This window comes from Palaemon carinicauda, chromosome 3, assembly GCF_036898095.1.
Source record: "Palaemon carinicauda isolate YSFRI2023 chromosome 3, ASM3689809v2, whole genome shotgun sequence".
Lineage (NCBI taxonomy): Eukaryota > Metazoa > Arthropoda > Malacostraca > Decapoda > Palaemonidae > Palaemon > Palaemon carinicauda.
The window spans coordinates 51,567,919-51,594,895 of record NC_090727.1 but is presented as its reverse complement, the minus strand read 5'-3'; the positions used below and the strand labels follow the sequence as shown (position 1 = coordinate 51,594,895).

General features: G+C 34.5%; 1 protein-coding gene across 1 annotated transcript; it reads left to right on the top strand.

Annotated features, from left to right (window-relative positions):
* Nucleotides 1-1,558: 1,558 nt before the first annotated feature.
* Nucleotides 1,559-19,986, top strand: LOC137631834 (SCAN domain-containing protein 3-like). The gene is made up of 2 exons (XM_068363842.1): nucleotides 1,559-1,708; nucleotides 19,489-19,986. Exons 1-2 carry the CDS (start codon nucleotides 1,559-1,561, stop codon nucleotides 19,984-19,986), a joined length of 648 nt encoding a protein of 215 aa, XP_068219943.1.
* The last annotated feature ends 6,991 nt before the right edge of the window (nucleotides 19,987-26,977 follow it).

Here is a 26,977-nt window from a genome sequence, read left to right as displayed (position 1 = left end):
CGCGCACCTGTTCCTGTTCTGCGCCAGGGTTCCCCTGCACGCCAGCGCCTACCAGCAGTTCCTGATATAGCGCGCCAGCACTCACCTGCCCACACGCGCTCACTGGTTCCTGTTTCATCACGCGCAGTCCAAGAGGCCCCTAGGTTAGTGCACAGGCGCTCACAGGTACCTCTAGACCCTCAGCGCTCTTCTGGAGTTAAAAGCGAAGCGTGCCCTTGCACAGTTGTTCCTGATACAGCGCACAAGCACTGACCAACGCTCCAGCGCGCTTCTACAATCCAGCGCGCAGTCCAGGAGGTTCCTAAGTTAGCGCACGGGCGCTCACAGGTACCCCTGGACTCTCCATCCAAACTGCGCTATCCTGTACGCGCGTTTAAAGTTGCCCGCGATGCGCGCTCAACTCAACAGCGCACACCTGTGTGCCTGAAAACTGTTGCGCGCCCTGCGCACCCATCGCAGCAGAGCACACCTGTGCGCCCTTACCCTGATGCGCGCCATGCGCAGCCACGATCTCCTGCGCGCCCACGATCTCTTCAGGGGAAGATGCCTGCTCAACCTGCGCAGTGCTCACCTGCACCCCAACGCGCAAACTCACCCTCGCGCTACCACGAGGCTGCGCAATCGCGCCCTTGCCCAGTGCTCCATCAACCTCGCACGCGCGCGAAATTCCTGCTGCGCATGATCCTGCTGCGCATGATCCTTCCGCGCGCGACCCAGACCAGGGCTCATCGCGCGACCACCAGCGTAATTTGCGCCCCAATCTCCAGCGCGATCACAGCACGAGATTTTACCGAGCTTCAGGCGGACAGGTCATTGTCTCGTTCCCCTCCCCGCAAGCGCAGAACAGCACGCTCGCTGGAGGAGGGGAGGTTTCCGGACAGGTCTAAGGACTTTCGTTTCAGCTTCGTTTCAGGCGAACCCTCGTTTGTCGACTCCTCCAAGGGATTGAACGATCCCCTTCCCTCCAGAGGGAGTGTCTGACAGAGCGACTGTCAGCCAGCAGCCCTGGTTTGGGACCATAATCAGAGCTCTTAAGCAGGCTATGAAGCCTGTGTTCACTGATCTAGGTCACAAATCAGTGGCGGCTTTCTCTCCCCTGAAGAGGAAGAGAGGAGTCCCCTCTGTGGTGACTTCTCCTAGGGCTAAACTGTTTCCTCACAAATCCTTGCGCAAGGCTCCTCCCCCCCCCCAGACTTTCTCTCCCTCCCCTGCAGATGAGGATTTCCCATCCTCAGGGGAGTCGGACGAGCCGGTCCGTTACCCCATCGCATCAATGGGGGAAACTCCACCTCTTTCCGAGAAGTCTTCTCGCACAGGGGTGGAGAAGAGCCTACATCCATCGTTACTAAAGTCCTGTATCCCTCCCAGGAGGGAACTGAAGGACTCGAAGACTGTTCCTAAGTCTTCGGCAAGGATCAGACAGGAGCCAGCTAGACCTTCGGAGAATGTCCACGAGTCCCCCCAGGAAGAGCCACTGAGGACGGGAGACTTTGCTGATAGTCCTTCAGGAGGAGAGCACCAAGAGTCAGAACATGCGTTCTGGCAAGTTCTGACCCTCATGAGGAACCTCAACGGGTTTCCGGACCCAGAGATTCCTCCTCGTGAGGGTAATGACATGGTCTTGGATCGAGTCTATGGCACCCAGAAACCCTCTAGGGCCAGTGCAGCTTTGCCCTGGTCACAAGGGATGAAGAATGCCAGAGACAAGGTAGAGGGCTAGCTCTCTGAGCTTGCCTCCTCCAACAGATTCAGCGCCGGTAACAAGGTCCTCCCTCCTCCTCGAGTCCATCAGAGGAGGTATTTCAAGATTCTAGAGTAGACTTGTTTGGGTCTTCCGGTTCACCACTCCGTGGAAGAACTCACTGGGGGAGTCCCTCTAGAGAGACTCTCCAACCGGCACATGTCCTATTCTGCTACTGAGATCCTAAGCCAGGAGTAGGTGGCGAAGTGTGCCATGCAGGCAACTTTGTGGCTTGACATCTGGCTGGGGTCTCTGGGCATCCTGGTGCCGTCTGAGGATCTGTCCAAGGAAAGCACCAGGAAGGCACTGGAGACATTCTTACTCTCAGGCACGCGGACCATTGAGTTTCTGGCCTACCAAGTCTCGAGCTTGTAGGCCAACATGATTCTCAAACGACAGGACGCAGTGGCTGAGAGATTTCACCAGAAGGTCCCCAGTTCCGATGTTAGCAGGCTCAGACACTCTTCCGTTCTTGGTGAGTCTCTTCCGCAGAGGACTGCGGGGATGACGAGCCGAAGAGGCGCCTCCTAACTCCCTTGTGAGGAGAAGGAAGGCCTCTACGATGAAGGGGTGGACGAGCCTTCCTGCCTTATACGCCCTATATGGGTCGTGAGATCAGCAAGCTGACCATCGTAAGGCCTCCGCAGAGGAGTCTCTGTAAGTGAACTCCCCCGAGGGGGAGAATCACTAGCAGGAGAAACCGTAGGACTAAGTTCCCCCTTCGAAGGATGTTCAGAGGGGGAAGCTAAGCCTTCAGCTACCTCAGCAACAACAGGAGCAGGAGTTTGATCAGACACACCGGAGGCCTCCATTACAACAACGTCGATGATAGACAGAGGATCTATGTCTGCTATCGTCGGCGATTGCTTAACAGCTGCTCCCATTTTGATCATGTCAAACAGGGTTTCCCTGGAGGGCGAACCCTGAAGCCCTAAGGAAGCCCAAAGCTGTAACAAATCATTGTTATTCACAGAGAAATCAATATCCTCCTCCTGGGGAGGAGGGGCAGCTACCTCGCTATGGGAGGCAACTACCTCTCCCACACCCTGGGATCGGTCAACAGAACTACGGTCTACGCTACCACTCGCCGGCCTCTCAGAAGAGACCGATCGAGTGGGAGCTTCGGAGGAGGAATGGGCTGCGGAAGAAGAAGCCTTAGAATTTTCTCTGTTCAAAGAAGCCTTTGAAGGAGAAATATCCCTTTTGGACTTTTTCTTCCGGTGCCGGGCAAACCTCTCCCACTGGGAGGTAGACCACTCCCTACAATCACCGCATATATTACCACTATCACACCGTTGGCCCCTACAATGAGGACACAAGGTGTGGGGATCAGTGTTGACCGCCGACATAAAGGTCCCACAAGGGCGGCCAGGTAATCCAGGACACGTAGGCATTATTAATTGATAGAGGCAAACTTCATACACACACTGTAAAAAATGAGAAAGCAAAACAGATTAATGGCAGTCAAGAGAGGGTGAGAGGAGACACGTCTGATATTTACCCGAGCCAAAAGCAAAGTGAAGCACTCACTAGTGTGTGTAATAGGGGGGGGGGTGGCAAGCTACCCTTCCCTACCCCCTGCTAACTAGCGGTGGGGTAGTAAACCCCCGTTAAAATTCTAATGGCTCGTCATTCGGCTACGCTGAAGTAATTACCCTATGTAAGTAGCGTGGTTTGTATTTCAATTATGGAACAAGTGAAAATTACCAGTTTTTACCCCTTCATCTGAAGAACTCTGAAATGGGGTATATACAATATTATTCATGATTCTGATTATACTATGTATGGGGCTCAAATTCTATACCAACACAATGTGACGCAAAAATTGTTTCCATGTCTGGCAACCAGCTATGTATTTCAGTCGAGAAAAGTAAAAAAAGTGAAAATTACCCGTTTTTACCCCTCTATCGCAGAATTTTGAAATGGGTTAGATACAATATTATTCATGATTCTGATTATACTATGTATGGGGATCAAATTCTATACCAACTCAATGTGACGCAAAAATTGTTTCTATGTCTGGCAACCAGAATGTATTTCAGTCGAGAAAAGTAAAAAAAGTGAAAATTACCCATTTTTACCCCTCTATCGCAGATTTCTGAAATGGGTTAGATACAATATTATTCATGATTCTGATTATACTATGTATGGGGCTCAAATTCTATACCAACTCAATGTGACGCAAAAATTGTTTCTATGTCTGTCAACCAGATATGTATTTCAGTCGAGAAAAGTCAAAAAAGTGAAATTTACCCATTTTTACCCCTCTATCGCAGATTTCTGAAATGGGTTAGATACAATATTATTCATGATTCTGATTATACTATGTATGGGGATCAAATTCTATACCAACTCAATGTGACGCAAAAATTGTTTCTATATCTGGCAATCAGATATGTATTTCAGTCGAGAAAAGTAAAAAAAAGTTAAATTTACCCGTTTTTACCCCTCTATCGCAGAATTTTGAAATGTGTTAGATACAATATTATTCATGAATCTGATTATACTATGTATGGGGCTCAAATTCTATACCAACTCAATGTGACGCAAAAATTGTTTCTATGTCTGGCAACCAGATATGTATTTCAGTCGAGAAAAGTCAAAAAAGTGAAATTTACCCATTTTTACCCCTCTATCGCAGAATTTTGAAATGGGTTAGATACAATATTATTCATGATTCTGATTATACTATGTATGGGGATCAAATTCTATACCAACTCAATGTGACACAAAAATTGTTTCCATGTCTGGCAACCAGCTATGTATTTCAGTCGAGAAAAGTAAAAAAAGTGAAAATTACCCGTTTTTACCCCTCTATCGCAGAATTTTGAAATGGGTTAGATACAATATTATTCATGATTCTGATTATACTATGTATGGGGATCAAATTCTATACCAACTCAATGTGACGCAAAAATTGTTTCTATGTCTGGCAACCAGAATGTATTTCAGTCGAGAAAAGTAAAAAAAGTGAAAATTACCCATTTTTACCCCTCTATCGCAGATTTCTGAAATGGGTTAGATACAATATTATTCATGATTCTGACTATACTATGTATGGGGCTCAAATTCTATACCAACTCAATGTGACGCAAAAATTGTTTCTATGTCTGTCAACCAGATATGTATTTCAGTCGAGAAAAGTCAAAAAAGTGAAATTTACCCATTTTTACCCCTCTATCGCAGATTTCTGAAATGGGTTAGATACAATATTATTCATGATTCTGATTATACTATGTATGGGGATCAAATTCTATACCAACTCAATGTGACGCAAAAATTGTTTCTATATCTGGCAATCAGATATGTATTTCAGTCGAGAAAAGTAAAAAAAAGTTAAATTTACCCGTTTTTACCCCTCTATCGCAGAATTTTGAAATGTGTTAGATACAATATTATTCATGAATCTGATTATACTATGTATGGGGCTCAAATTCTATACCAACTCAATGTGACGCAAAAATTGTTTCTATGTCTGGCAACCAGATATGTATTTCAGTCGAGAAAAGTAAAAAAAGTGAAATTTACCAATTTTTACCCCTCTATCGCAGATTTCTGAAATGGGTTAGATACAATATTATTCATGATTCTGATTATACTATGTATGGGGATCAAATTCTATACCAACTTAATGTGACGCAAAAATTGTTTTTATGTCTGGCAACCAGATATGTATTTCAGTCGAGAAAAGTAAAAAAAAGTGAAAAATTACCCGTTTTTACCACTCTATCGCAGAATTTTGAAATGGGTTAGATACAATATTATTCCTGATTCTGATTATACTATATATGGGGCTCAAATTCTATACCAACTCAATGTGACGTAAAAATTGTTTCTATGTCTGGCAACCAGATATGTATTTCAGTCGAGAAAAGTAAAAAAAGTGAAAATTACCCATTTTTACCCCTCTATCGCAGAATTCTGAAATGGGTTAGATACAATATTATTCATGATTCTGATTATACTATGTATGGGGATCAAATTCTATACCAACTGAATGTGACGCAAAAATTGTTTCTATATCTGGCAACCAGATATGTATTTCAGTAGAGAAAAGTAAAAAAAGTGAAAATTACCCGTTTTTACCCCTCTATCGCAGAATTTTGAAATGTGTTAGATACAATATTATTCATGATTCTGATTATACTATGTATGGGGCTCAAATTCTATACCAACTCAATGTGACGCAAAAATTGTTTCTATGTCTGGCAACCAGATATATATTTCAGTCGAGAAAAGTCAAAAAAGCGAAATTTACCCATTTTTACCCCTCTATCGCAGAATTTTGAAATGGGTTAGATACAATATTATTCATGATTCTGATTATACTATGTATGGGGCTCAAATTCTATACCAACTCAATGTGACGCAAAAATTTTTTCTATGTCTGTCAACCAGATATGTATTTCAGTCGAGAAAAGTAAAAAAAGTGAAAATTACCCGTTTTTACCCCTCTATCGCAGAATTTTGAAATAGGTTAGATACAATATTATTCATGATTCTGATTATACCATGTATGGGGCGCAAATTCTATACCAACTCAATGTGACGCAAAAATTGTTTCTATGTCTGGCAACCAGATATGTATTTCAGTCGAGAAAAGTCAAAAAAGTGAAATTTACCCATTTTTACCCCTCTATCGCAGAATTTTGAAATGGGTTAGATACAATATTATTCATGATTCTGATTATACTATGTATGGGGCTCAAATTCTATACCAACTCAATGTGACGCAAAAATTGTTTCTATGTCTGGCAACCAGATATGTATTTCAGTCGAGAAAAGTCAAAAAAGTGAAAATTACCCGTTTTTACCCCTCTATCGCAGAATTTTGAAATGGGTTAGATACAATATTATTCATGATTCTGATTATACTATGTATTGGGCTCAAATTCTATACCAACTCAATGTGACGCAAAAATTGTTTCTATATCTGGCAACCAGATATGTATTTCAGTCGAGAAAAGTCAAAAAAGTGAAATTTACCCGTTTTTACCCCTCTATCGCAGAATTTTGAAATGGGTTAGATACAATATTATTCATGATTCTGATTATACTATGTATGGGGATCAAATTCTATACCAACTCATTGTGACGCAAAAATTGTTTCTATGTCTGGCAACCAGATATGTATTTCAGTCGAGAAAAGTCAAAAAAGTGAAAATTAACCCTTTTTACCCCTCTATCGCAGATTTCTGAAATGGGTTAGATACAATATTATTCATGATTCTGATTATACTATGTATGGGGCTCAAATTCTATACCAACTCACTGTGACGCAAAAATTGTTTCTATGTCTGGCAACCAGATATGTATTTCAGTCGAGAAAAGTAAAAAAAGTGAAAATTAACCCTTTTTACCCCTCTATCGCAGATTTCTGAAATGGGTTAGATACAATATTATTCATGATTCTGATTATACTATGTATGGGGATCAAATTCTATACCAACTCAATGTGACGCAAAAATTCTTTATATGTCTGGCAACCAGATATGTATTTCAGTCGAGAAAAGTCAAAAAAGTGAAATTTACCCATTTTTACCCCTCTATCGCAGAATTTTGAAATGGGTTAGATACAATATTATTCATGATTTTGATTATACTATGTATGGGGCTCAAATTCTATACCAACTCAATGTGACGCAAAAATTGTTTCTATGTCTGGCAACCACATATGTATTTCAGTCAAGAAAAGTAAAAAATGTGAAAATTACCCGTTTTTACCCCTCTATCGCAGAATTTTGAAATGGGTTAGATACAATATTATTCATGACTCTGATTATACTATGTATGGGGATCAAATTCTATACCAACTCAATGTGACGCAAAAATTGTTTCTATGTCTGGCAACCAGATATGTATTTCAGTCGAGAAAAGTCCAAAAAGTGAAAATTACCCGTTTTTACCCCTCTATCGCAGAATTCTGAAATGGGTTAGATGCAATATTATTCATGTTTCTTAATATACTATGTATGGGGCTCAAATTCTATACCAACTCAATGTGACGCAAAAATTGTTTCTATGTCTGGCAACCAGATATGTATTTCAGTCAAGAAAAGTAAAAAAAGTGAAAATTACCCATTTTTACACCAATATCGCAGATTTCTGAAATGGGTTAGATACAATATTATTCATGATTCTGATTATACTATGTATGGGGATCAAATTCTATACCAACTCAATGTGACGCAAAAATTGTTTCTATGTCTGGCAACCAGATATGTATTTCAGTCGAGAAAAGTCAAAAAAGTGAAAATTACCCGTTTTTACCCTTCTATCGCAGAATTTTGAAATGGGTTAGATACAATATTATTCATGATTCTGATTATACTATGTATGGGGATCAAATTCTATACCAACTCAATGTGACGCAAAAATTGTTTCTATGTCTGGCAACCAGATATGTATTTCAGTCAAGAAAAGTAAAAAAAGTGAAATTTACCCATTTTTACCCCTCTATCGCAGATTTCTGAAATGGGTTAGATACAATATTATTCATGATTCTGATTATACTATGTATGGGGATCAAATTCTATACCAACGCAATGTGACGCAAAAATTGTTTCTATGTCTGGCAACCAGATATGTATTTCAGTCGAGAAAAGTCAAAAAAGTGAAATTTACCCATTTTTACCCCTCTATCGCAGAATTCTGAAATGGGTTAGATACAATATTATTCATGATTCTGATTATACTATGTATGGAGATCAAATTCTATACCAACTCAATGTGACGCAAAAATTGTATTTATGTGTGGCAACCAGATATGTATTTCAGTCGAGAAAAGTAAAAAAAGTGAAAATTACCCATTTTTACCCCTCTATCCCAGATTTCTGAAATGGGTTAGATACAATATTATTCATGATTCTGATTATACTATGTATGGGGATCAAATTCTATACCAACTCAATGTGACGCAAAAATTGTTTCCATGTCTGGCAATCAGATATGTATTTCAGTCGAGAAAAGTCAAAAAAGTGAAAATTACCCGTTTTTACCCCTCTATCGCAGAATTTTGAAATGGGTTAGATACAATATTATTCATGATTCTGATTATACTATGTATGGGGCGCAAATTCTATACCAACTCAATGTGACGCAAAAATTGTTTCTATGTCTGGCAACCAGATATGTATTTCAGTCGAGAAAAGTCAAAAAAGTGAAATTTACCCATTTTTACCCCTCTATCTGCAGAATTCTGAAATGGGTTAGATACAATATTATTCATGATTCTGATTATACTATATATGGGGCTCAAATTCTATACCAACTCAATGTGACGTAAAAATTGTTTCTATGTCTGGCAACCAGATATGTATTTCAGTCGAGAAAAGTAAAAAAAGTGAAAATTACCCATTTTTACCCCTCTATCGCAGAATTCTGAAATGGGTTAGATACAATATTATTCATGATTCTGATTATACTATGTATGGGGATCAAATTCTATACCAACTCAATGTGACGCAAAAATTGTTTCTATGTCTGTCAACCAGATATGTATTTCAGTCGAGAAAAGTGAAAAAAGTGAAATTTACCAATTTTTACCCCTCTATCGCAGATTTCTGAAATGGGTTAGATACAATATTATTCATGATTCTGATTATACTATGTATGGGGATCAAATTCTATACCAACTCAATGTGACGCAAAAATTGTTTCTATGTCTGTCAACCAGATATGTATTTCAGTCGAGAAAAGTAAAAAAAGTGAAATTTACCCATTTTTACCCCTCTATCGCAGAATTCTGAAATGGGTTAGATACAATATTATTCATGATTCTGATTATACTATGTATGGGGATCAAATTCTATACCAACTGAATGTGACGCAAAAATTGTTTCTATATCTGGCAACCAGATATGTATTTCAGTCGAGAAAAGTAAAAAAAGTGAAAATTACCCGTTTTTACCCCTCTATCGCAGAATTTTGAAATGTGTTAGATACAATATTATTCATGATTCTGATTATACTATGTATGGGGCTCAAATTCTATACCAACTCAATGTGACGCAAAAATTGTTTCTGTCTGGCAACCAGATATGTATTTCAGTCGAGAAAAGTCAAAAAAGTGAAATTTAACCATTTTTACCCCTCTATCGCAGAATTTTGAAATGGGTTAGATACAATATTATTCATGATTCTGATTATACTATGTATGGGGCCCTAATTCTATACCAACTCAATGTGACGCAAAAATTGTTTCTATGTCTGGCAACCAGATATGTATTTCAGTCGAGAAAAGTCAAAAAAGTGAAATTTACCCATTTTTACCCCTCTATCGCAGAATTTTGAAATGGGTTAGATACAATATTATTCATGATTTTGATTATACTATGTATGGGGCTCAAATTCTATACCAACTCAATGTGACGCAAAAATTGTTTCTATGTCTGGCAACCAGATATGTATTTCAGTCGAGAAAAGTCAAAAAAGTGAAAATTACCCGTTTTTACCCCTCTATCGCAGAATTTTGAAATGGGTTAGATACAATATTATTCATGATTCTGATTATACTATGTATTGGGCTCAAATTCTATACCAACTCAATGTGACGCAAAAATTGTTTCTATATCTGGCAACCAGATATGTATTTCAGTCGAGAAAAGTCAAAAAAGTGAAATTTACCCGTTTTTACCCCTCTATCGCAGAATTTTGAAATGGGTTAGATACAATATTATTCATGATTCTGATTATACTATGTATGGGGATCAAATTCTATACCAACTCAATGTGACGCAAAAATTGTTTTTATGTCTGGCAACCAGATATGTATTTCAGTCGAGAAAAGTAAAAAAAGTGAAAATTAACCCTTTTTACCCCTCTATCGCAGATTTCTGAAATGGGTTCGATACAATATTATTCATGATTCTGATTATACTATGTATGGGGCTCAAATTCTATACCAACTCAATGTGACGCAAAAATTGTTTCTATGTCTGGCAACCAGATATGTATTTCAGTCGAGAAAAGTAAAAAAAGTTAAAATTAACCCTTTTTACCCCTCTATCGCAGATTTCTGAAATGGGTTAGATACAATATTATTCATGATTCTGATTATACTATGTATGGGGATCAAATTCTATACCAACTCAATGTGACGCAAAAATTCTTTATATGTCTGGCAACCAGATATGTATTTCAGTCGAGAAAAGTCAAAAAAGTGAAATTTACCCATTTTTACCCCTCTATCGCAGAATTCTGAAATGGGTTAGATACAATATTATTCATGATTCTGATTATACTATGTATGGAGATCAAATTCTATACCAACTCAATGTGACGCAAAAATTGTTTCTATATCTGGCAACCAGATATGTATTTCAGTCGAGAAAAGTAAAAAAAGTGAAAATTACCCATTTTTACCCCTCTATCCCAGATTTCTGAAATGGGTTAGATACAATATTATTCATGATTCTGATTATACTATGTATGGGGATCAAATTCTATACCAACTCAATGTGACGCAAAAATTGTTTCCATGTCTGGCAATCAGATATGTATTTCAGTCGAGAAAAGTCAAAAAAGTGAAAATTACCCGTTTTTACCCCTCTATCGCAGAATTTTGAAATGGGTTAGATACAATATTATTCATGATTCTGATTATACTATGTACGGGGCGCAAATTCTATACCAACTCAATGTGACGCAAAAATTGTTTCTATGTCTGGCAACCAGATATGTATTTCAGTCGAGAAAAGTCAAAAAAGTTAAATTTACCCATTTTTACCCCTCTATCTGCAGAATTCTGAAATGGGTTAGATACAATATTATTCATGATTCTGATTATACTATATATGGGGCTCAAATTCTATACCAACTCAATGTGACGTAAAAATTGTTTCTATGTCTGGCAACCAGATATGTATTTCAGTCGAGAAAAGTAAAAAAAGTGAAAATTACCCATTTTTACCCCTCTATCGCAGAATTTTGAAATGGGTTAGATACAATATTATTCATGATTCTGATTATACTATGTATGGGGATCAAATTCTATACCAACTCAATGTGACGCAAAAATTGTTTCTATGTCTGTCAACCAGATATGTATTTCAGTCGAGAAAAGTAAAAAAAGTGAAATTTACCAATTTTTACCCCTCTATCGCAGATTTCTGAAATGGGTTAGATACAATATTATTCATGATTCTGATTATACTATGTATGGGGCTCAAATTCTATACCAACTCAATGTGACGCAAAAATTGTTTCTATGTCTGTCAACCAGATATGTATTTCAGTCGAGAAAAGTAAAAAAAGTGAAATTTACCCATTTTTACCCCTCTATCGCAGAATTCTGAAATGGGTTAGATAAAATATTATTCATGATTCTGATTATACTATGTATGGGGATCAAATTCTATACCAACTGAATGTGACGCAAAAATTGTTTCTATATCTGGCAACCAGATATGTATTTCAGTCGAGAAAAGTAAAAAAAGTGAAAATTACCCGTTTTTACCCCTCTATCGCAGAATTTTGAAATGTGTTAGATACAATATTATTCATGATTCTGATTATACTATGTATGGGGCTCAAATTCTATACCAACTCAATGTGACGCAAAAATTGTTTCTGTCTGGCAACCAGATATGTATTTCAGTCGAGAAAAGTAAAAAAAGTGAAAATTACCCGTTTTTACCCCTCTATCGCAGAATTTTGAAATGGGTTAGATACAATATTATTCATGATTCTGATTATACTATGTATGGGGCGCAAATTCTATACCAACTCAATGTGACGCAAAAATTGTTTCTATGTCTGGCAACCAGATATGTATTTCAGTCGAGAAAAGTCAAAAAAGTGAAATTTACCCATTTTTACCCCTCTATCGCAGAATTTTGAAATGGGTTAGATACAATATTATTCATGATTCTGATTATACTATGTATGGGGCTCAAATTCTATACCAACTCAATGTGACGCAAAAATTGTTTCTATGTCTGGCAACCAGATATGTATTTCAGTCGAGAAAAGTTAAAAAAGTGAAAATTACCCGTTTTTACCCCTCTATCGCAGAATTTTGAAATGGGTTAGATACAATATTATTCATGATTCTGATTATACTATGTATTGGGCTCAAATTCTATACCAACTCAATGTGACGCAAAAATTGTTTCTATATCTGGCAACCAGATATGTATTTCAGTCGAGAAAAGTAAAAAAAGTGAAAATTACCCGTTTTTACCCCTCTATCGCAGAATTTTGAAATGGGTTAGATACAATATTATTCATGATTCTGATTATACTATGTATGGGGATCAAATTCTATACCAACTCAATGTGACACAAAAATTGTTTCTATGTCTGGCAACCAGATATGTATTTCAGTCGAGAAAAGTAAAAAAAGTGAAAATTAACCCTTTTTACCCCTCTATCCCAGATTTCTGAAATGGGTTAGATACAATATTATTCATGATTCTGATTATACTATGTATGGGGCTCAAATTCTATACCAACTCAATGTGACGCAAAAATTGTTTCTATGTCTGGCAACCAGATATGTATTTCAGTCGAGAAAAGTAAAAAAAGTGAAAATTAACCCTTTTTACCCCTCTATCGCAGATTTCTGAAATGGGTTAGATACAATATTATTCATGATTCTGATTATACTATGTATGGGGATCAAATTCTATACCAACTCAATGTGACGCAAAAATTCTTTATATGTCTGGCAACCAGATATGTATTTCAGTCGAGAAAAGTCAAAAAAGTGAAATTTACCCATTTTTACCCCTCTATCGCAGAATTTTGAAATGGGTTAGATACAATATTATTCATGATTTTGATTATACTATGTATGGGGCTCAAATTCTATACCAACTCAATGTGACGCAAAAGTTGTTTCTATGTCTGGCAACCACATATGTATTTCAGTCAAGAAAAGTAAAAAATGTGAAAATTACCCGTTTTTACCCCTCTATCGCAGAATTTTGAAATGGGTTAGATACAATATTATTCATGATTCTGATTATACTATGTATGGGGATCAAATTCTATACCAACTCAATGTGACGCAAAAATTGTTTCTATGTCTGGCAACCAGATATGTATTTCAGTCGAGAAAAGTAAAAAAAGTGAAAATTAACCCTTTTTACCCCTCTATCCCAGATTTCTGAAATGGGTTAGATACAATATTATTCATGATTCTGATTATACTATGTATGGGGCTCAAATTCTATACCAACTCAATGTGACGCAAAAATTGTTTCTATGTCTGGCAACCAGATATGTATTTCAGTCGAGAAAAGTAAAAAAAGTGAAAATTAACCCTTTTTACCCCTCTATCGCAGATTTCTGAAATGGGTTAGATACAATATTATTCATGATTCTGATTATACTATGTATGGGGATCAAATTCTATACCAACTCAATGTGACGCAAAAATTCTTTATATGTCTGGCAACCAGATATGTATTTCAGTCGAGAAAAGTCAAAAAAGTGAAATTTACCCATTTTTACCCCTCTATCGCAGAATTTTGAAATGGGTTAGATACAATATTATTCATGATTTTGATTATACTATGTATGGGGCTCAAATTCTATACCAACTCAATGTGACGCAAAAGTTGTTTCTATGTCTGGCAACCACATATGTATTTCAGTCAAGAAAAGTAAAAAATGTGAAAATTACCCGTTTTTACCCCTCTATCGCAGAATTTTGAAATGGGTTAGATACAATATTATTCATGACTCTGATTATACTATGTATGGGGATCAAATTCTATACCAACTCAATGTGACGCAAAAATTGTTTCTATGTCTGGCAACCAGATATGTATTTCAGTCGAGAAAAGTAAAAAAAGTGAAAATTACCCGTTTTTACCCCTCTATCGCAGAATTTTGAAATGGGTTAGATACAATATTATTCATGATTCTGATTATACTATGTATGGGGCTCAAATTTTATACCAACTCAATGTGACGCAAAAATTGTTTCTATGTCTGGCAACCAGATATGTATTTCAGTCGAGAAAAGTCAAAAAAGTGAAAATTACCCGTTTTTACCCCTCTATCGCAGAATTCTGAAATGGGTTAGATGCAATATTATTCATGTTTCTTATTATACTATGTATGGGGCTCAAATTCTATACCAACTCAATGTGACGCAAAAATTGTTTCTATGTCTGGCAACCAGATATGTATTTCAGTCAAGAAAAGTAAAAAAAGTGAAAATTACCCATTTTTACACCAATATCGCAGATTTCTGAAATGGGTTAGATACAATATTATTCATGATTCTGATTATACTATGTATGGGGATCAAATTCTATACCAACTCAATGTGACGCAAAAATTGTTTCTATGTCTGGCAACCAGATATGTATTTCAGTCGAGAAAAGTCAAAAAAGTGATAATTACCCGTTTTTACCCTTCTATCGCAGAATTTTGAAATGGGTTAGATACAATATTATTCATGATTCTGATTATACTATGTATGGGGATCAAATTCTATACCAACTCAATGTGACGCAAAAATTGTTTCTATGTCTGGCATCCAGATATGTATTTCAGTCAAGAGAAGTAAAAAAAGTGAAATTTACCCATTTTTACCCCTCTATCGCAGATTTCTGAAATGGGTTAGATACAATATTATTCATGATTCTGATTATACTATGTATGGGGATCAAATTCTATACCAACGCAATGTGACGCAAAAATTGTTTCTATGTCTGGCAACCAGATATGTATTTCAGTCGAGAAAAGTCAAAAAAGTGAAATTTACCCATTTTTACCCCTCTATCGCAGAATTCTGAAATGGGTTAGATACAATATTATTCATGATTCTGATTATACTATGTATGGAGATCAAATTCTATACCAACTCAATGTGACGCAAAAATTGTATTTATGTGTGGCAACCAGATATGTATTTCAGTCGAGAAAAGTAAAAAAAGTGAAAATTACCCATTTTTACCCCTCTATCCCAGATTTCTGAAATGGGTTAGATACAATATTATTCATGATTCTGATTATACTATGTATGGGGATCAAATTCTATACCAACTCAATGTGACGCAAAAATTGTTTCCATGTCTGGCAATCAGATATGTATTTCAGTCGAGAAAAGTCAAAAAAGTGAAAATTACCCGTTTTTACCCCTCTATCGCAGAATTTTGAAATGGGTTAGATACAATATTATTCATGATTCTGATTATACTATGTATGGGGCGCAAATTCTATACCAACTTAATGTGACGCAAAAATTGTTTCTATGTCTGGCAACCAGATATGTATTTCAGTCGAGAAAAGTCAAAAAAGTGAAATTCACCCATTTTTACCCCTCTATCTGCAGAATTCTGAAATGGGTTAGATACAATATTATTCATGATTCTGATTATATTATTTATGGGGCTCAAATTCTATACCAACTCAATGTGTCGCAAAAATTGTTTCTATGTCTGGCAACCAGATATATATTTAAGTCAATAAAAGTCAAATAAGTGAAAATTACCCATTTTTACCCCTCAATCTGCTCAAAACTCCACATTGTTCTAGAAGTTTTATTTCACCTGTGACCAAGAAAATCAAACTATTGTTCTCTAGTCTTGGGTAGTGCCTTAGCCTCTGTACCATGGTCTTCTACTGTCTTGGGTTAGAGTTCTTTTCATCTTGTTTTGTTAATGTTTTTATAGTTTATATAGGAAATATTTATTTTAATGTTGTTACTGTTCTTAAAATATTCTATTTATTCTTTTTTCCTATCCTCACTGGGTTGCTTTCCCTCTTGGAGCCCTTGGGCTTATAACTTATCCTGCTTTTCTAACTAGGGCTGTAGCTTAGCAAATAATAATAATAATAATTATTATTATTATTATTATCTTTATTATTATTATTATTATTATTATTATTATTAAAAAAGGCAAAAACTTGAAAATTGACAAAATTTATCGCCCAACCACCAGGCCTGCTTCCGGATGCAACATGCTGCCAAAATTTCATTCTTATTGTTTTTAATTTGCTTTCATTCTTTTTTTATTCCACATTGTAAGCAAATCTAGGAATGAGATTTATTTTTTTTTCAATATCTGTGCAGTCATTTAAGCCCACAGTTAATTTATCAACATTTGTGACTGATACAGTGATAGGTGTATTAGTAGGCTATTTTGATTCGATTGTAAGATGAGTAATCTTTGTGCAAACAATATTTCCCTTAACCATTAACAAGTCTGAATGAAAAGGCATAGTGACAGTGTTGCAAGATGGGCGAGACTGAATATCCCTGTTTTGGTCTTTCAAAATTGGTTCATGGCTATCTCCTGAACTTGAGGTACATTCAACTATAGGAATACAGTGGGCCTATAGCATAATAGACATCTAGATTCAAAACAAATATTTGTGAAGAAAAGGTTACGAATTTACTAAAAGAAAAATTTCCTATTTCTTTGAAAACCAATTTTTTTTTTCGTTAGTGTGAAGGAAGAAAAATAATATTTGATGATGAGCGAGGATGGATATTTTAGAAAATATATATAAAGTTATGAAAAACAGACGTACATAATGTGTTGAATGCATGCCGATAACATAATTTTAATTATTTGTGGAGAAAATTCCAAATAAATAGTAAAATTATCTAACATGAAAACTGATTCTGTTGTTTTCAAGCTTATTTATTGTCTAATAGGAATTCTTTGGGTCTGATTAAAAGCTTCGTTAATCCTTTGTTTGCCGGGAGGGATAATAGTTAATCTGCAACAACATAATAGTTAAACTGTCGATCTACTCACACTACCTTCGGTTCAGAATTTGTGCCCTCATTAACAGAAACAATCTTTTTGCTATTTGTTATAGATTTTGTGTCTTCCCAATTTCATTTTACATATATCCTGCTTTTCATAAATATGAAACCTTCGAATAAAATTTCCCAATTGATTTTAGTATTATTTTTCCCTTTTTACCCTCTTGGACTCAAAATTTCCCAAAAACGTTAATTTTCCTCCAACTGGCCACATTATGACTATCAGTGGTTAGGGCTTTATATACACCAGAGTATTAGTACCCTCATTAATAGAACCAACTTTTCTACTATTTGTTAGAGATTTTGTAGCTTCTCCCATTTAAGTATCGTGCTTTTCATAAATGCGAAACCGAGTAAACTTTCTCTGTTGATTTCGAAGTTTTCTTCTCATTTTCCTAAAACAGGGAAATTTTCCTCTATTCTGTTTTAATGTTAATATTTTATTTTAATTGTTCATTACTTAAGTCGTTTTGTCCTTATTTTCCTACTAGGATCCTATCGAGACACTATACTATAACATCGTCTGTTATTATTACCTGGCCTTACTAATCGAGAAAGTTATTTACTGCTAGCCGAACATAACGCTATCCTCGGGTAGCTATCTCCGGGTAGAAAGATTTCAGTAGTATGGGTGGCCCTAACTATTACAACTTTGCAGATCATGGCGACACACAAGCCCTTTCACCACGTTAAGGTATCCCTATTGAGAAATATATATATATATATATATATATATATATATATATATATATATATATATATATATATATATATATATATTTATATATATATTGTATATATATATATATATATATATATATATACATACATATATATATATATATATATATATATATATATATATATATGTATATATATATATATATATATATATATATATATATATATATATACTGTATATACTGTATATATATAAAATATATATATATATATGTATATATATATATATATATGTGTGTGTGTGTGTGTATACATATATATATATAATGTGTGTGTGTGTGTGTTTGTGTATGTTTGTAAAACCCCTATAGATTTCAGGACACTTCCTGTTCAATACCGTGATTGCATTCCTTATAGCAATGTGACAATAATTGCCAATCAAACATTTCTTCGAGAAGGGAAACCAATTTCTCTTTAGCGGAGGCCACTGTCTTGAATGGGAGATTCAATTCATCGGAATAATTAAACGAATCGCTGGTAAGGTACATTCGGCAAATTAGTCAAATTCATGACGGTTATTAAATTGGACTCAGGATGGGAAAATATATTTAAGACAAGGACACAGACACATACACATACATATGTATATATATATATATATATATATATATATATATATATATATATATATATATATATATATATATGGTCCTTTGGCATGTTAATTTACGTTTGCAATTAATAAACAATGTCTTAGTGGCGTCCAAAAGTCGAAGATAGTTTCTCTCAGAACAGACTGTCCTCCAGATGGTTTTGAAAATAACAGTAAAAGAGCATTTACATTTCTTCATTTATTAGTTGGTGTCGACACGTGTTTCGAATCACATCGTGACTCTTCTTCAGGACTAAATTTGGTTGAGTGATGGAATCACACTTTAATTAATATAAAGACTATATTGTGGAGAACATTTTTGATGATGCCCTTAACGAAAATGGGTAATGCATCTCTTGGTTGTGGTGACCGATGTGGTAACGTCCCTGACTGGTGATTGCCAGACTGAGGCTCGAGTCCCGCTCAAACTCGTTAATTGCTTTGGTCGCTGCAACCTCACCATCTTTGTGAGGTAGGCATGGCTGGTTTGTGGGAGCCTATAGGTCTATCTGCTGAGTCATCAGCAGCCATTGCCTGGCCCTCTGTGGTCCTAGCTTGCATGGAGAGGGGGCCTGGGAGCTGATCATATGTATATATAGTCAGTCTCTAGGGCATTATCCAGCTTGCTAGGGCAATGTCACTGTCCCTTGCCTCTGCCTTTCATTATTTGCTTTTAAACAGTGTCCTTGTTTGGCCTCTGTTAGCAGCGATTTACAAGATGAAGATCTTGCATTATATGGTGAATATATGGAAATTATGCATACAGATGTGCAAAATCGGTTTAGTGACCTACTCATGATGGTTATACAGACTTGGGTTTCAATTCCTTTCGAAGTTAATGTTGCCGATATAGACATATCTTTGCAAGAGCCTCTTATCGAATTACAAAGTGATGAAATTATGCGTGCAAAATTCAAAGATGGAAAGTGCAATGTATGGAAGACAAATGATGTTGCTACAAAGTACCCTTTGCTCTGGGATAGAGCACAGATCTATGTTATCGCTCTTCCAACATCTTATCTTGTTGAATCGGGATTTAGTCGTGTTTCTCAACTTTTATCAAAACCTGGCAATAGACTTGGCATTGTGAAAACAGGTGATCTTCGACTATCATTAACATCGATGGAACCAGACATAAAGAAACTCGCAGAGCAGCATCAACCTCAGGGACCTCATTGAATAAATATGCATATCTCTCTTTTTTTATCACATATTTCATTTTAACTGTTTATACAAAATTTCAACCACTGTACATAAAGGCTACAGTGAATTCAAATGCCTGATCTCTACTTTCCAACGGCTTGACCATGGAAGAAACATTATAATATTGTAATACAAGATACTGGTTAAGAATTAATACCACTATATTCTTTAATATTATTATTATTATTATCATTATTATTATTATTATTATTATTATTATTATTATTATTATTATTAACATAATTGTTGTAGAATACTTTATTTGCATTAAATTAGTATTTATTTGAAAATAAAACTTAATTATATACAGTACTATGTTTATTTATTAAAACCTCATAATTCATATTAGCGAAAAATAAAATATTGTCTTATGACCAATAGTTATGAAGGAGTCCACCAGGAAAAAAAGAGAAGGGAAAAGGGGTCCATGGGTAAAAAAAGGTTGAGAACCACTGGTCTAACAGATCTCACAAAACGAATCAAGGCTAAGGAAAATTACTTCACATGAGAGACCTAAAAAGAAGTCTCCTTCCCAGAAACATTAAATTGGATTCGAAGATATCATGCGTGTGTTGTGTTTGGGTGGAAAGACGCTCAAATGTCAGACATCAGACCTCGAGGGATTTTTTTCTGAACAGTGTAGAAGCGGTAATTTCATTTTCTTTCTAAATTTCATGTTAGTTTTTGTCAAACATATTTGTAAAATTTCAATGCATTATAATAATTTCAGTTGTGCTGGCTATGCTATGTACAACGCATGTATGAATATGTAAGATAATGATTAACTTTTGACTGCATTTTATATTTCAGAAACCAATTTCAACTAAAAATTAACACTTGTGTTTAAGGATACCAATTTCCAAAGCAAATATTAACGAATTTCTAGATAAAAAGGATCATGTGCGTATGGATATAAATGGCATTTCAACCCATCACAATAAGTAACAAGAGATTTGTTTGTTCCTCAAGATGATACTGCAATACACCACTAAAGGAATAAAAATAATGCCTTTAGAAAATGACTCTGAAGGATCACACGATTACCGATTCTGACCTTGGCCAGAACTCCCCATTCTATTCCCGGCATTGCTTATTGACTGACATCCCTTTTCCCTTTTATAGAAAGCGTGACGCGACTGAGGTCTGGAACTGGGCAGCTACTGTCTGTTACTAAGAGTGAAAAGGAAAAGTTCTACTATAATTTTATCAATAATTCCTTAGTTTCCAAAAAAATGATGAAGCAAAGTCTACTTATAGCCACAATTCTTTAGCACTTTTAAAAGACTTTACGAGGGTTGGGAAATTCAACTAACATTTATATAAAACAAATAACTAATGATATGGTCCGTTGAAAGCCTAATTCATGTTGATAAAACGCCGGCCTAAGCCATGTTACAGTCCAGGAACTTGGGAAAATAAAAGAGCTCAGTATTTTTTTTTTTTTTTTATAAAAATAGAAAAAAAACTCAGCATGTCACACGACCCTTTTTTTAAAAAGGAAATATTGAGTTTTATCATTATTTCTAAGCAGTCATTTTTTCCAAAAAAGTTGTCAAGAAAATTGATTAAGGCGTTATATTTTTTCTCTTGTATCAAATGGAGGAAGTAATTATGAAAAACGGTTGTTTCTTAACATGAGAAATGTCATACATAGAAAAACGAGGGGCTCAAGCACTAACTGAATTTGATAGTGAGTCAAAGGATTGATTTTTTAATCAAAAAGAGCTGCAAAATATTGAATAATGTTTATGAATATGAAAGATATCCAGAATCTGGCGCTGAATCTACGAACTTCATATTTTGATGCAATACGAAGAGTTTCTGACGTTGCATTTCGTAATATATTGAAATATTATAATAAAGTTGTGCTCATCTGATTATTCAGTCTTATTATTGTTATAAAATGTTATAAGAAAAAGTCCATAGATTCAACGCAGTTAAAACGAAAGGTTTCCAATTTAACTCTTTCTTCGCGAAAATAGTGACATAGCAATCGCTGAAGTTACAGAAAGGCGAAATCTTTAAAATTATTTGCCTCTATAAACAATATTTGATATGAAAATATAGATACTACATAGAAGAATAATTATTATACTGAAAAACAGGTTGACTGAAATGGAGGAATTCATAAATTTCAACGCCCCAAAATCTAAAAACCTTTCGATTATTCTCTCCACTAATTCCAGTAACAATACTCTTGAGGCTGGAATAGGTCATCTGGTTATACAATTGTAAAATCTATCAACTTTACTAATAATTGTCCAAAGCTTTTCCGATTTAAAGTTTATACCGATCACTTCATACGTTTTCCATTCTTCTCTTTACACATGCAAATATACACAGTTACATAAAAAACTTATGTTACTAAACACTAGATATATGTACACACACAAGTGTATATATAATCATATATACATATATATATATATATATATATATATATATATATATATATATATATATACACACACACATATATATATATATACATATATATATATATATATATATATATATATATATATATATATATATATGTATGTATATATATATATATATATATATATATATATATATATATACAAGCGTAAGCGCACACACATGCACACATATATACATATATATATATATATATATATATATATATATATATATATATATATATATATATATATGTGTGTGTGTATATATTTATAAATATATATATATATATATATATGTATATATATATATATTCATATATGTATATATATATATATCTATATATATATATATATCTATATATATATATATGTGTGTGTATATATATATATATATATATATATATATATATACTCGTGTACACACACACACATACACACACACACACATATATATATATATATATATATATATATATATAGATAGATATATTGATATATAATTCATATATATATTTACTTATCTATAAATTTTATATATATTATATATATATATATATATATATAATACATATTTCATATATATTGTATATATATATATATATATAGAGAGAGAGAGAGAGAGAGAGAGAGAGAGAGAGAGAGAGAGAGAGAGAGAGAGAGAGAGAGAGAGAGAGAGAGCATTGGTAATTTCAACCTCAAAGCAAAGAAAAGTTTAGGTAACTTGAATAGGATTTTTTCCTTGCAACTTATTATTCGACAAACTGATTGAGTATAAATTACTGTGTCTTGGTCCTCCCATTTTGAACGGGCAAAAAACACATCTTTTTCGCTTCTTTTTTTTTATATCTTTTAATAAAGTGATGTGGGTTTTAGCTTATTTGTCTTATCTTCACCCTAATTGACCCTCTCAACTTTTGAAAAACAACCAAGTACTTAATTTCCATCTGAGGTTAGCCTGAGCATACTGGATTTAAGGAGGAGTATTTTCGATCCTTATAGATCAGTCCTACAATCCAAAACTGGTCTCTCAGACTGATGGCACAGCGCGCTCATCACCGTCTGGAGGGGGCTAGACTACCTACGGGTTTTATTTAATATTCTATAGATTTCATTTTACGGTAAAGTGAACGAAATATTAGTTTTCTACCACACATTGAAAAAAAAAATCACAAAATTAGCCCACTATTATTCTAATAACCATTTTTGGTAATTAATGTACTGCTTGCGCATCAATGAACATATGATTTAATTTCTATTTCATATTAATAAAGACAATGGTAAAGATAGGACACTCCAAGGCCAATGTAATAACTCATGAGGTCATTTAAATCGAAGGCCCAAAAATTTAAAGTTACATTCCTTAAAGAATCATAAATTTTAATCAGCTTCCCAATCCTTGGCAGAAAAAAAAAAAAAAAAAAAAAAAGATGGAGCCCTAGAGAAAACCTTATTGACGAAACAGTCAAAAATCAAATTCATGTTATACTGACTTAGATCGCATGGCAGATGAATGTTCCCTGACCATACAAAGTGAACAATTTCTAATATTTTCAAAGTTTTTATTTTTGGAAAAAATTATGGTTTATTGTCTCAAAAAATGCAATCTAACTGCAATATCCTAAAACAAGATTGATTAAAAAAGGAAAACAACTTATTCACCTTTGAAATCTAAGTTGTAATTAAAAATATAATAATACAGTAGATTAATATCACTGGAAAAGTATCCAGGTAGTTTAAACTAATTACGTATCATAAATCATTACACACTTCTTATATAGAAAAAGCATCATTAAACAGTATTTATATCAGGAAAAAGCATCATTAATCAGTGCTTATATCTAGATAAAGCCCATTAAGTAGTAATTATATCAAGATAAGCCCCATTAACCAATACTTACATCAATATAAAGCCCAATTAAGCAGTACGTATATCAAGACAAAGCATTGTAAAACAGTACTTATCTCCAGATAAAAAAACAATAAGCAGTACTTAAATCAAGATAAGGCGGAATTAAACAGTAATCATATCAAAATAAAGCATCATAAAGCAGTACTTACAAAGAGATAAAGCCCCATTAAGCAGTACTTACAGCAATAAAAAGCACCATTAAGCAGTACTTATATCAAGATAAAGCCCAATTAAGTAGTACTTATATCAAAATATCATTATTATTATTAAATGCTAGGCTAGAACCCTAGTTGGAAAAGCAGGATGCTATAAATATAGGGGCCCCAACAGGGAAAATAGCCCAGTGAGGAAAGGAAACAAGAAAAAAAAATATTTTAAGAATAGTAACATTAAAATAAATATATCCTATATAAAAAATAAAAGCTTCAACAAAACAAGAGGAAGAGAAACTAGATAGAACAGTGTGCCCGACTCTACCCTCGAGCAAGAGAACTCTAACCCAAGACAGTGGAAGACCATGGTACAGAGGCTATAGCACTACCCAAGACTAGAGAACAATGGTTTGATTTCGGAGTGTCCTTCTCCTAGATGAGCTGCTTACCATAGCTAAAGAGTCTCTTCTACCCTTACCAAGAGGAAAGTGGCCACTGAACGATTACATATTCACATATAAGCATGTGTATATTATAAATGGAAATGTATATATACATATATATATATATATATATATATATATGTATATATATATATATACTGTATATATATATATATATATATATATATATATATATACATATATATATATATATATATATATATATATATATATATATATATATATATATATATATACAGTATATATATATATATATATATATATTTATATGTGTGTGTTTGCACATGCTTTGAATTTACTTTTGATGTCTATTTGCTATTCAAAAATAGGAAATAGCAAAAATATTTATTCAGAATATAATTATTTATTCATATATACAGTATCACATATAGCCGTATCTAGTTTACTGCAGGAAAAAGGTATCAGAGATGTCATTATTCTTGTCTGGAACTTGTCTAAAGAGAGATATATTATCATCACTTATATGATTGTTGATAAGAAGAAATTTGTATTTAGGAACAGCAAGTCCAGACTAAATAATTTAGACCCACGCTCAGTAAAAATCAGGATTTTATCTCCCGAGAGAGAGAGAGAGAGAGAGAGAGAGAGAGAGAGAGAGAGAGAGAGAGAGAAAGAGAGACCCTATATCAAGGGTTTTATCATATGATCATATTTAAAGATTGATTAGGTTGCCTAGCGTCGCAACTACAAAGGTCATTGACACTAGGCGGCGTCATAACTGCCAGGGTCACTGACGCCTCAAGGTAGAATGAAACGCAGTAAAGAAAAGAGTATATAATCATCATATCATATCCCTGTCAGAATAATTTTTTCAACTTAAAATTTCTGAGGTCATTATGTAAATTTATAAGAAATTAAACATCATTGAATTTTTATACGCTTATTTTTAGAATTAGAATTACTTTAATATAAGAAACTAGAAATATTTTTCAAAACGATGCTTAATTGTAATTTTAATGAATATTTAACTGAATCAAGTTTAAAATCTTTTTTTCTTTACATTTCTCTAATTCCGCCTTAAGTCTCCGGACGAGTTCTTCAAGAATTCCTTTGGAACTTCGGAAGAAATTCGCTCGGAAGTGATTGATACAAAACTTCCTTCCCTACTTAGAACATATAATTTCGTACAGTAGATTTTAATTTATAGAAGCAAATATTAATAGATATAATCAATATTACTTATATGTAAAAGTAAAACTTGATTTGTTATTAAAACTAATAATAAATATGATATTAATGTCTACTGACTCAAAATATTGTATAACATTCTCCTTATTATTTACTTGAAGTTTTTATTCCTATAACATCAATAAAGTCTTATCACTCTTCAGGGATATGAGAGAATGATTAAATAATATTTTCACTCTCTGTCTGTATATCGTTTTCTTGCTGCTCCATCATCATCATCAACTTTTACTTAAAAAATTCTTGAGGTTATTCCTTTACGCTCTATTCTATTTCTTTCATTAGACATATACTACGATATTTAAGCTATATATATATATATATATATATATATATATATATATATATATATATATATATATATATATATTATATATGATCGTCGAAGCTGTACTAGTCAAAGTCACCCATACTATATTGAATTTCTATGAGCGCTCAGGCTTCAATCCCACATTATCGCCAGTCTTCAGAGGCCAGCGTGGTGATGAAAAATGGCTGGGCGTTCAAGTAAACACTAGATGTAGTCGACCTTCTATCTCGACGCAAGACGCCATCCTTCAAGAGTGTTTCCATGAAGCTACTTTTTGGGAGCTAATAGATAATGCAAAGACGTATGTGATCACTGAATTGAAAAAGCCCCCCCAACCCCCCCCCCCCCCCCACCCCCCCCCCCCCCACCCCCCGCACCGTTCCACCTCATTTCCCTAAAATGAAAATATATATTATGGGCTTCTTTTCGTCAGAGAAAATGAAAGGAAGAAAAGGCGAGAGAAAGTTGTGGGTCAGTAATGGAAACTATCGGTAAACCGATCA